The 13,420-nt window shown below is 35.8% G+C and overlaps 1 protein-coding gene across 1 annotated transcript; it reads right to left on the bottom strand.

Annotated features, from left to right (window-relative positions):
- Nucleotides 1–4,117: 4,117 nt before the first annotated feature.
- Nucleotides 4,118–4,459, bottom strand: LOC114075320. Its single transcript, XM_027913798.1, has one exon. The coding sequence runs from the start codon at nucleotides 4,457–4,459 to the stop codon at nucleotides 4,118–4,120; it is 342 nt and encodes a 113-aa protein (XP_027769599.1).
- Between the last annotated feature and the right edge of the window lie 8,961 nt (nucleotides 4,460–13,420).

Below are 13,420 nucleotides of genomic sequence, written 5' to 3' on the forward strand. Positions count from 1 at the left end.
TATATATATATATATATATACACACACACACATAAAGAACCCACCCTAGAACTCCCCTCAAGGTCCACTTGTGCAATGAATAGGTAAAGTCCCATACCCTTACCTACACTAAGTAATACCTCTTATGTAGTCATAGTTAATGTTCTCCTTATTACTTCAATTCATTCTATTTAAATTTCGGGAAAATTCACCATAATTGACATTAGACCATATGAGCTAAACATAGAATCCGGTGTATACCCCTTATACTGAATGGAGGGAATCCTACTTTCCAAGGTAGGACATATACATGATAATAACATGTAGGTGGATCCACTAGCTAAGGCTCCTATGGAGGCACACAGTTAAGGAACTCGGAGGTTGTTACTAGAAACCCTCTTTATGCTAATTCACATTATAGTTTCAACCTCATGAGAACATTGGGTGAACCTACCTTCATTTTTGGAAGGGATACCTCTCATTATAAAGTTCACTCGGTTCTACACTAAATTCCCTTTTTGAAGATCTTTAAGTCTCCCTTAGCATAAATTTATAACATAGGTCGTAGGAGTTTAACCCCTAATATTACATATTCATATCTCATAGGTTCTAGGAAGAGAAAGTCCTTTCATCACAACCCAACATCATGTGAGAACATTACCTCAAAACATAATAACAAGATGCATATGGGAATTACCTTTAACCCGTCATAATAGTACACCTATCATCATCTCACAACCATCATATTAATTGCATGAACATATATTCATAACTTTATCATTAATACTTTAATTGAGCAACATTACATAGGATAGACCAATATTACTATAATAGAGTGTTCATGACGTTGAAGGTCTTACCAATGGCCTATAAGAAACCCATTCAAGACTTCACCCCCAAATCAATGATATTTACTCAAAAATTTAATCATCGTCATAATACAATAGTCAATTATGCAAAGAGACACTCAATTACATCACCTCAAATTATTAATCAACCTAATTCAAGATTAGGGTTAGGAGAAGCGGGATATTCATGGGTCTTTAAGGAATTAGGTCAAAAACCTAAGGTAATACATCAATTCACTCATAAATGTTCATAATCTATCATTTATTAATAAAATCTAGACCAAATAGTCAAGTTTAATGGTAACCCATGAATTTGAGAAAACCTACATATTTGGAAGAACATTGAAATTCAATTTGAAGGAACCTCTTGCGGAAAGGAGTCCCAAGAGTGAATAGTTCCAACACCATATCAATCCTAAGAAACTTTTGAAGGAAAGCTTTTTTCTTGAAGCCCTATAGAAAGTTTGATCTTCTTCTTTAATGGGGTCTTGAGTTGAGAGAGAGTTCTAGAGAGAAGTAAGAGTCTTTGTGGGTTTTCGGATTCTGAAGTGGGAAGACTTATTTTATGTGTTAAAATCCCTTAGTATACCGAAAATAACTAATTAGAACCGACCCTTTATTCAAAGGGTAGAATTTACTAAACCACCCTTGGCTTGGCCGTTCCTTGCACCAGACGGCAGACACCAAACCACGCCCACCATTGACGGCTTGTTCTTGCTGTCCGTGGTTTTTCAGAGACTGTCCAAATGGAGACAAGTCCCAAAATTCTATGTGTGGAATCACGACCACCATTGACGGGGCGTGAGTCCATTGACGGGCTTCAGTTCCACTCTTGACTTGGTTGCTGTTTTTTGACAGCTTTCGGGTCAATTGTTTGGGTCCTCCTCGAGGGCCATTAGATACACTTGGTGAGTCGTACCAGGACGTTTTGACCCTAAACATGCATTGATATTTACTTTAAGACTTTCTACAAGATTTACCCTTATATGACTCTTCATACCACTTACAAGCCTTAAAGACACATTAGATCATTTTCACTAGTCTCTGGACGTCATGGTCGTTTCTTAATGTTTAGGATTTAGTACTTCCAAATCAAGTTAATTACATTCGTTTAAGTATGGAATACCATTTTAATCATTACTTATTAGGTGAGTCTCTAGACTAGGTCACTGACTTACCAAGGTATAACAAAAATAGATTGGTCAAGAATCATATTTACTAATATAAATTTTGTAAGAATCTTAACAATTTTACTCGAACAATTCTTTAAAGCCTAAGCAAGTTACTTTTTATGTCTTATCCCTTAATTTAAGAACGTTAGCAATTTTATACTCCTTTGACCATTGTAATACCATTGATAAAGTTATTATAAAAGTCATTTCAATTGTCTTGAGCCCTCTAGAAAAGATTTAAATTGTTTGTGCCAAACTATTTTCATGAAAGCTCATCTAACTTGTGAAGATATCAATCATACTTCAATTGAGCAACATTACAAAGGGTAGACCAACATTACTACAATAGAGTGTTCATGACCTTGCAGGTCTTACCAATGACTTCCAAGAAAATCGTTCAACACTTCACCCCCAAATCAACGATATTTACTCAAAAATTCAATCATCATAATCATAATATAATAGTCAATTATGCAAGTAAACACTAAATTACATCATCTCTAATCATTAATCAACCTAATTCAAGTGTTAGGGTTAGGATAAGAGCGACATTCATGGGTCTTTACCGAATTAGTAAAACCTAAGGTAATACATTAATTTGCTCATAAAAATTCATAATATATCATAATTAATCAAATATAGAGTCAAGTTTAAAGGTAACCCATGAATTTGAGAAAAATCTAGATATTTGGAAGAGCTTTGAAATTCAATTTTAAGGAACGTCTTGGTGAAAGGAGTCCCAAGAGTGAAGAGTTCCAATACCTTAACAAACCTTAGATATTTGTGAAGTAAATTCTTGTTATTGAAGCCTTAGAGAAAGCTTGATCTTCTTCTTCAATGGGGTCTTGAGTTGAGTGAGAATTCTAGAGTGAAATGAGAGTGGTATGGGGTTTAGGGATTATGAAGTGGGACGACTTGTTTTATGTGTTAAAATACCTTTATGTACCTAAAAAACTAATTAGAACCGACCCTTTATTTAAATTTCAAAGGGTTTGAATTTACCGAACCACCCTTGGCTTGGCCGTGCCTTGCACCAGATAGCAAACACCAAACGACGACCACCATTGACAGATCATCAATGCATTGACGACTCATTCTGGATGTCCGTGGTTAGTTTCAGAGAATTAAAATGGATCCAAGTCCCACAATTCTAAGTGTCGACTCACAACCACCATTGACGGATTGCACTCATGACTTGCTTGCTGTTTTTGACTGCATTTGGTTCAATATTTAGGTCCTCTTCGAAGGCCCCTATAATGGTCCTTTCGGAGTCGTACCCAGTCGTTTTGACCCTAAACATGCACTAATATGTACCCTAAGCTTTTTTACAAGATTTAACCCTCATACGACTCTTCAAACCCCTTACAAGACCTAAATGCACAGTAGATCATTTTCACTAGTCTCCGAACGTCATGGTTGTTTCTTGACGTTTAGGATTTAGTATTTCGAAATAAAGTCAATTACATTCATTTAGGTCTTGAAAAACCATTTTAATCATTATTCGTTAGGTGAGACTCTTGTCTAGGTTTTGGATATCTGAGGTATAACAATATCCTCCCTTGAGGAACATTCGTCCTCGAATAACACTTTAAACATCTTTTTGGTACCTATGACTCAAGACTATAAGCCCTACAAACACATGATACATAATGATAAATTCAATAACAAAGGAGGAAACATTCACTCCATTCTTAAACACAACAATTTATAATTATGAGGTAGAAACTAAGTCAACTACCAATTATGCACACACTTTATAATTTTACATCATGCAAGGTCCAATGTCCTTCTTAGTCTCATATAGCTCAACATATTCTTCAAGGATCCAAGGTACGATTTCATCATTTTACGCTTGAACAATTTCACAATAATAAATATCACATAACTCAACTATTACAACCATATAATCAAGTGTCATCAAGCTTAAAAACATATAATTCAAGACACATATGAAGCATGAATTTTGTCAAGAGCATGAATAATCAAGGGAAATCATCAAAGTGAAATTACACTTATGACCCTTTATAAAACAACACAAGAAGGAAATTTCTAACCTCAAACTTGACTAGGAGAGGAAGGAAAAAGATGAGGATATCGGGACATCACATCAACATCGGCCTACCAAGTAGCATTTTCCACAAGATGATTCTTCCAAAGAACCTTTACGGAAGCTACTTCCTTATTCCTCAAGTAATTCACTTGAAGGTATGAAATCTCAACCGAGACCTCTTCATAGGAAAGGTTAGCATCAACTTCTAAGCCTTCTAGAGGAAGGATAGACACTGGATCAGCTATGCACTTTTTAAGCATTGACACATGGAACACCGGATGAACTGAAGCCAACTCAATAGGTAATTTCAACTCATAGGAAACACATCCGATGCATTTCACCACCTCATATAGCCCCACATACCAGGGACTAAGTTTCCTCTTTTTAGCAAACCTGATCATCCCTTTCATGGTTGATATCTTCAACTAGATTAAGTCACCTACCATAAACTCAAGCTCCCTCTTTCTATTGCCGGGTTAAGATTTTTGCCCACTTTGGGACATCTTCAATATATCCATTATGTGTCGTAATTTCTCCACATCCTCATAGATTGCTTCAGGACCTATTTCAGCAAGCTCACCTACCTCAAACCACCCAATTGGAGATTTACATCTCCTCCCATAAAGGGCCTCAAAGAGTGCCATAGCGATAGTTGAGTGATAGCTATTACTGTAGGCAAATTCAATCAATGGTAGATAGTCATCCCAATTACCCTTGAAGTCAATGACACATTCCCTCAATATATCTTCTAAGTATTGGATGGTTCGTCCCGCCAAACAATCAGTTTGTGGATGAAATGCAGTACTAAGTTTAACTTTTGTACCTAGCCCACTTTGGAATGCTTTCCAAAAACGAGAAGTAAATTGGGGACCCCTATCCGAAATGATAGACAAGGTAACTCCATGCATTCTCATTATCTCCCTAAGATACAACTTATCAAATTCTTCCACCGAATAAGTAGCTTCGACAGGAATAAAATGGGCTGATTTGGTCAACCTATCAATAATAACCCAAATTGAATAATTTTACCTTCGTGTGCAAAGGCAAACCCACAACGAATTCCATGTTGACATCTTCCCACTTCCAAGTAGGAATAGTTATATCTTGAGTCAACCCTCCTGGTCTTTAATGTTCGGCCTTGACTTGCTGACAACTAGGACATTTGGCCAGAAATTCCACCATATCCCCCTTCAAACCATTCCACCAATAGATCTCTTATAGATCATGATACATTTTGGTGGAACCCGGATGAATGGAATATCGGGAACCATGAGCCGATACTAAAATTTGTCTTCTTAGGTCATCCACATCCCGAACACACAATCTACCTTGGTACCTAAGTACCCCATCCCCCTCTTGGGAAAAGGACTCTTTAGATTTACTAAGAACCGATTCCTTTAACTCCATCAATAGAGGATCAAGGTGTTGCTTAGATTTCAACTCAACCATTAAAAGATGATTAGGAGTTACGATGAACCATGAAACCCCATTTTGGAGAACCTTCAAGTCGAACACCCAACCGGGACAATCTATGCACAGGTTTTACTAACTTTCTCTTACCATCGGGGAAATATGCTCCACTACCCATAAACATTCGTCTCAAAGCATCCGCAACCACATTGGATTTCTCGGGGTGGTAAAGGACACTCATATAATAATCTTTCAAAAGTTGTAACCACCTTATTTGTCGGAGATTTAGCTCTTTTTGAGTGAACACATATTAGAGGATCTTATGATTGGTAAATTCATTTACATGCACTCCATATAGGTAATGCCTCCATATTTTCAAAGCAAACACTACGACCGCTAGTTCAAGATCATGAGTTGGATAATTCTTCTCATGCACATTGAGTTGTCTAGAGGCATATGCTATCACATTACCATATTGCATGAGGATACAACCCAAACCTACTCGAGAAGCTTCATAATATACTACAAAACCCTTCGATGCCCTCTGGTAAGGTCAACTCCAGAATGGAGGCAAGCTTATCTTTCATTTTTTAGAAGCGTTTTTCACAAGCTTCCTTCCATTTAAACTTAACTTTCTTTTGGGTTAAGGAAGTTAATGGAGAAGCGATAGATGCATATTCAATAAAAAATCTCCTATAATGCCCGGATAATCCCAAGAAACTTTGAACATCGATGGGAGTAAAAATCTAGGCCAATTCCTAACCGCCTCAGTCTTCTTCGGATCAACCTCAATACACACACTAGATACAATATGACAAAGAAAAGCCACTGATCTTAGCCAAAATTCGCACTTACTATATTTAGCAAAGAGTTTATTCTCCTTAAGGACTTGTAATACTTCTCTCAAATAACCCATGTGTTCATTATCACTCTTGGAATAAACCACAACATCATCAATAATATAATTACAAATGAATCAAGATAATTCACAAACACCCTATTCATGAGGTCCATGAAAGCCGCCAGTGCATTAGTTAGACTAGAAGACATAACTAGGAACTCATAAGGAACATATCTTGTTCAGAAAGCCGCTTTAGGAATGTCAACTCCTCTAAATCTAACTTGATGATACCCTGACATCAAATCAATACTAAAAAAACTCGTCCCTTGGAGTTGGTAAAACAAACCATCGATTCTAGGGAGAGGATAATTATTCTTCATAGAAATCTTGTTCAATTGTCGATAGTCAATACACATTTTGAGAGACCAATCTTTCTTTATCACAAACTATACCGGAGCACCCCATGGAGATACGCTTGGTTTTATTAAAACCTTTTCTAGCAAATCCTTGAGTTGAGCCTTTACATCTTTCAACTTGGCCGGAGCCATTAAGTTTTGTTGAATTGATATGGGTTGAGTATCTGACATCAAATTTATGACAAAATCTATTTCCCGTTTGGGAGGAATTTTGGGTAAATTATCGGGGAAGAGTTCTAGAAATTCCTTCACTATGGGAACTGACTCTAAAGGAGGAGCCCCGAACCCAAGGCCTTGACCCTCAGAATATGATAGATACATCCCTTAGAAATCATTTTATAAGCTTTTAGACATGAAATTATTCGACCCCTAGGGATTGAGTTTCCCCCCTTCCATTATAAAATCGGTTAATTAGGAAATTGGAATTTAACTACCCATGTTCTACAATCAATTGAAGCAAAACAAACATGCAACCAATCCATCCACAATATGACATCGAAGTCCAACATTACAAATTCTACCAAATCAACCAATGTAACTCTACTGGACAATAATATGGAACAACTCCTATAGATTCTTTTAGCAACAAAGGAGTCACCCACCCAGGTAGAAACCAAAAATGGTTCAACTAAGGCATCGGGTAGCACATCAAACTTCATAGACACTTAAGGAGTCATGAAAGATAAAGTGGCCCCAGGATCTAGCACTCCATAAACATTAATTGAAAATAATTGCAACATACTAGTACAACATCTGGAGAATTCTCTTGATCACCCCTAGATTTGAGAGCATAGAAATGTTTCTTCTTATAAGCATAGAAATTAAGACCACTTGCTTGTGCTTTATTACTCTATCTTCCTTGAGTCTTGGACATTGGACAATCTTTAAACATGTGACCACTCTTCCCACAACCAAAACAATTATCCGTTCCCATTAAACATTTAACCACATGAATTTTGCCATATTTGGCACATTATGGGTTCTCACTTGATGAGACACCACCTTTTTCCCCTTAGGACCTAGGGTTAGACACCCTATCCTCACGAGCCTTTGAGACATTTGAAGGAACTTAGTTGGAGAATCTTTTCTTAAACTTGGGTTCGTCTTGAATATCAAATTTAACCCTTAGAAGTACCTTCATCAAAGGGCCTTTCCCTATTTATCTTCCTATTCTCTCTCTTAAGCCTACTCTCCTCAACTTGTAGAGCATGAACCATCAAACGAGATAAATCTATGTCACTCTGAAGCATTGCCGCACGATACTCTTCCATAAGATCATCAAACACACCCGTGACCAAATGACTCATTTTATCCCTCAGGTTAGTCACCAAAAAAGAGGCATATTTACACAACTTAGTGAATTTCAAAGAATATTCTTGAACACTCATATATTCTTGACGAAGGTTGATGAACTCCTCAACTTTTCTCTCCATATTTTCCCTTTGGAAGGACCTATCATGAATTTCCATCCTAAAGACCCTCTATCAACGATATATTGTCCTTCCATTGAGTGTACCAAGTATGGTCCACATCCTTGAGTTGATAAGCGGTTAGCTCGTCCTTCAGATTTGAACTTACCCCTATAGCATACAACATCTTATAAAACTCATCTAGAAAGTCTTGAGGATCTTCATTTACCTTAGAACGAAAGAACATGGGATGGTTCATCCTAGTGAAGTACCTTAAATGTAAATCCATGGTACTAGCATTTTGGTTCACATGGGTGCAACATACCCTATTTTCTTGGATCGCCATAGATTGAGCTCGAGTATTTATGACTCGAGCTTGAGTAGTCATGACTTGAGTTAAGTTTAGGAAATCCACCTAGAGGAACATGTTCTTGAGGAGGAGCTTGATTGCCTTGGGGAGGAACTCCCGCATTTGCAATCTCCTCTTTGACTCTTCATGCGGCTGCCCTTTAGTAGTCATAGCCAATATCCGCAATAAAAAGATTAGAACAAAAAGACACATTGAGTTGAGACTCTTGATGCACGACTTAAGAATACTAAAGAAATGAGAATTCCTATGCATCACACAGCCTCTCATTCATATGTGTAGCGCGCTTCACAATCATGAACAAGACTCTATGTTCACATGGTTTTGTGAGACATCATTCCTAAGTTTTATTCAACCTCATGCTCCAATACCAAGTTTTTTATGACCGGAGTGTATCCCCTAGTCGTAAGCGGCGTCTTCTTTGTCGAAGAGGCCTTAGACAAGCCCTTAGATACATCATTGCATCATCAATATTATTAAAAGAGGAAAATTTAAAGCTTTTCATTTGAAGTTAAACTTCACTTCACATATATCAAAAGAGAATATATAATTGTATCACATTACTATCTAAACATAAGAGTACATGATTTGGGACTTAGCCCTAACATCATTACAAAAGTCATAATAGAAATCACAATAAATTCTTGAATAAGGAAATATAGAATTGACTCACCAACTTGGGGATAGAAATCCAAGTTGCTCAAGAAAGGAGTGGGATATCTTCAATGGCCCGAACCTACACTTTGTGTAGAAAATAGAAGAGGTATGAGTTAGTACAAGACACATGTACTAAGTATGGAAACATATGCAAGTAAATAATTTGAAAACATGCATAAATGGACATTTTGTTTATAAGCATGCCAAGTTAACTTTGGAAGCCTTCATGCACATTCCAAGAATATATATAAGTCCATGTAACATAATATTAAAACATATTCTTGTTCATGTTCAAGAATAACCTTATAATAAAATCATAATGAACCTTTCATGTATAGAGTTCATTTCATCAATACATAATAATACTTTACTCATAGCCCCAAGACAAGTATAATAGTGCAACATTTATGTTGCAAACCCCATAACCCCACATAAACTAAGTAAACTAGAAAAGAGACCATAAGCATTGTCTTTACATCATACATCATAACAAATATAGTAAATGATCATGCAAAATGATATAGATCAACATCATGTCTATCAAGGGAAACCAACATCCTTAAATAAAATGAGACCAACATCATGCATTTCAAGACAATATCTTTTAACTCCCCTTAAGGTACACCTGTGCAATGTATAGGTAAAGTTCTATACCCTTACCTAAACTAAGTAATATCTTTTAACTAGTCCTACTTAGTGTTCGTCTCATTACTTTCATTCATTCTTTTTAACTTTCGAGAAACTTCTCCATAACAAACATAAGATCACGTGAGCTAAACATGGAATCCAGTGTCAACCCCTCACACTGAATGGAGGGCATCCTGCTTGCCAAGGTAGGACATGTACATGATGATAATATCTAGGTGGAATCACTAGCTAAGGTTCCTATGGGGGCACATAGTTAAGGAACAAGGATATTGTTACTAAAAACCCTCTTTATGCCAATTCGCATTGTAGTTTCTACCTCATGAGAACATTGGGTAAACCTACCTTCCTTTTTGGAAGGGACACCTCTTATTGTCAAGTTCACTCGGGTTAAGCTAAATTCCCTTTTTGAATTATCTTTTAAGTCTTCCTTAGAATTAATTCATAACTCAGTCTTAGGAGTTTAAACCCTCATATAACATGTTCATAGCTCACAGGTTCTAGAATGAGAAATTCCTTTCATCACAATCCAACATCATGTGAGAACATTACCTTGTAATATAGTAATAAGATGCACATGGGAATTACCTTCAACCCCTTAGTATAGTAAACCTATCATCATCTCACAACTATCATATTCATAGCATGATCATATATGCATAACTTCATCATTAATTATTCAATTGAGAAACATTATGAAGGATAGACCAACATTACTACAATAGAGTGTTCATGACCTTGAAGGTCTTACCAATTGCCTCGAAGAAACCCATTCAAGACTTCACCTCCAAACAATGATATTTACTCAACAATTCAATCATCATCATCATAAAATAGTCAATTATTCAAAGATACAGTCAATTACATCACCTCAAATTATTAATAAACCTAATTCAAGATTAGGGTTAGGAGAAGAGGGACATTCATGGGTCATTACGGAATTAGGTCAAAAACATAGGGTAATACATCAATTCACTCATAAACATTCATAATCTATCATTTACTAATAAAATGTAGACCAAATAGTCAAGTTTAAGGGTATCCCATGAATTTGTGAAAACCTAGATATTTGGAAAAACATTGAAATTCAATTTGAAGGAACCTCTTGGGGATAAGAGTTCCAAGAGTGAAGAGTTCCTATACCCTATCAATTCTTTGAAATTTTTGAAGGAAAGACTTTTTCTTGAAGCCCTATCTCAATCAATGTTCTTTTTCAATGGGGTTTCTAGTTGAGAGAGAGTTCTAGAGAGAAGTGAGAGTCTTTGTGGGTTTTCGGATTATGAAGTGGGAGGACATATTTTATGTGTTAAAATACCTTAATGGACCTAAAATAAATAATTAGAACCGACTCTTTATTCAAAGGGTATAATTTACCAAACTACTCTTGGCTTGGGCGTGCCTTGCACCAGACGGTAGACACCAAACCACGCCCACCATCGATGGATCATCCATGCGTTGACGACTCGTTTTGGCTGTCCATGGTTTTTTTTCCAGAGACTGGCCAAATAGAGACAAGTCCCAAAATTCTAAGTGTGGACTCACAACCACCATTGACGGGGCGTGCGTTCATTGACAGGGCCTCAATTGCACTCCTGACTTGCTTGCTGTTTTTTGACAGCTTTGGGGTCAATTGTTTGGGTCCTCCTCGAGGGTCATTAGGTCAACTTGGTGAGTCATACCCGGAAGTTTTGAACCTAAACATGCACTAATATGTACTCTAATACTTTCTACAAGATTTAACCCCCATATGACTCTTCAAACTTCATACAAGACCTAAAGACACACTAGATCATTTTAACTAGTCTCTGGACGTCATGGTGTTTCTTGATGTTTAGGCTTTAGTACTTACAAATCAAGTTAATTACATTCATTTAGGTCTGGAATACCATTTTAATCACCATTCATTAGGTGAGGCTCTAGCCTAGGTTACTGGATTTCCAAGGTATAACAAAAATAGATTGGTCAAGGATCATATTTACTAATATAAATCTTGTAAGAATCTTAGAAATTTTACTCGAACAATTCTTTAAAGCCCAAGCAATACATTTTATGTCTTATCCCTAAATTTAAGAATGTTTGCAATTTTATACTTATTTGATCTGTGTAATACCAATGATAAAGTTATTATAAAAATCATTTCAATTGTCTTGAGTACTTTAGAAAAGATTTAATTTGTTTGTGCGACACTAGTTTCATGAAAGCTCGTCTAACTTGTGAAGATATTTTTATTTTTCAAGAAGTTTATTATATCGAAGTTTCCAAAGGAAGAAAAGGAAGTTGATGCTTAAAATGGCTTGAAAAAAACTTTTGATCGGATTAAATGGTCCTTTGCTTATTCAGAGTTTGTGAGATTGTTGAGTTAAATACCATCCTTTATTGCATACTTAGTGTAGGAAAAGCATGAGTAAACCAAGAGTTAGATTAAGATGATAAAATACAATAATGATATTCTGAGTAATATATATAATATAAATTTAAAGGGTGAATACACAACATCGTTTAGGAAATTATAGCTTTAAATTTAAACAAAATTAGTAGTCATGTGAATAATACTATTAGTATCCATAATTTATAAGATAAAAAAAATTATTGTGTGAAATTTACAACAGATATTTAATTAATTTTGAAAACATCATTGTTGTATGGGAGCATGAGGGTCATTAGGAGGTTTCAGCATATTATGGAAGTATACCGATTTCACATTGTTTTGCTAACCTTTCCTCAAATTTTTCTGCTTGTTTAATTTAAATTTCTTTATTTCATTGGTGATTTGTGTTCCTTTGAAAAAGTCGAAAGCCAATTTCACAAAGTTTTGCTAAACTTTCCTCAAATTTCTGCTTGTTTAATTCAAATTTCTTTATTTGATTGATGATTTGTGTTCCTTTGTAAAAAATCAAAAGCTTAATAGGTGACATAATATGTCACATAATCATTGAGGCATCATAAAATTAATATTGTAATAGGCGATAAGAAAGGCTATATATAATTTCAAGATTTACGTTGACGAACTATAAAAACCTGATTCCATCATTAAGGAAGAGGCAATGTGAAACAATTGGGGCCTTATAACTTTTGAGTGGTGATACGCTCAAACTTACTTCTCAAATAAGAAGTAAAGTGGTCGTGTCAACTAAATAACCCAACTAGTGAGGTTGGGATCGTTCCCTCGAGGAAAATAGTTTAGACTTAACTTCAATCTATTATTACAATTGTTCGGTCAATTACTTCCTTTGAAAGCAAAAACAATAAAAGGGGGTTTTCTATTTCAAAATAAATGAAAATAACTAGCGAAATTGAAAGAGACACTTGACAGCTTCGAATGTTGGAGTTTAATCAGTTAATCAAAGTAACTAGGGTTTACGTGTCCCCACAGGTTCATAACTTGATAATTCTAACTATAACAATTCTTTCCTAGTATCTTGCATGCAAAGTGATAAGTTATGTATTTCAAAATCCTTGGTCCGGCATCTAGAAAATTTCACTCCGCACCTTGGTCCGGCTATGTGTGTTGCTATACTAACCCTTACCTTTACCTCATATTAAGAATCGTATTCGATATTTGACTAAGTTATTACCTCGTACCAATCAATACTAGCCTATTAGATAGTATACACTAAATCTATGTT

The sequence above is a fragment of the Solanum pennellii genome, chromosome 12 (assembly GCF_001406875.1).
Source record: "Solanum pennellii chromosome 12, SPENNV200".
NCBI classification, from domain to species: domain Eukaryota; kingdom Viridiplantae; phylum Streptophyta; class Magnoliopsida; order Solanales; family Solanaceae; genus Solanum; species Solanum pennellii.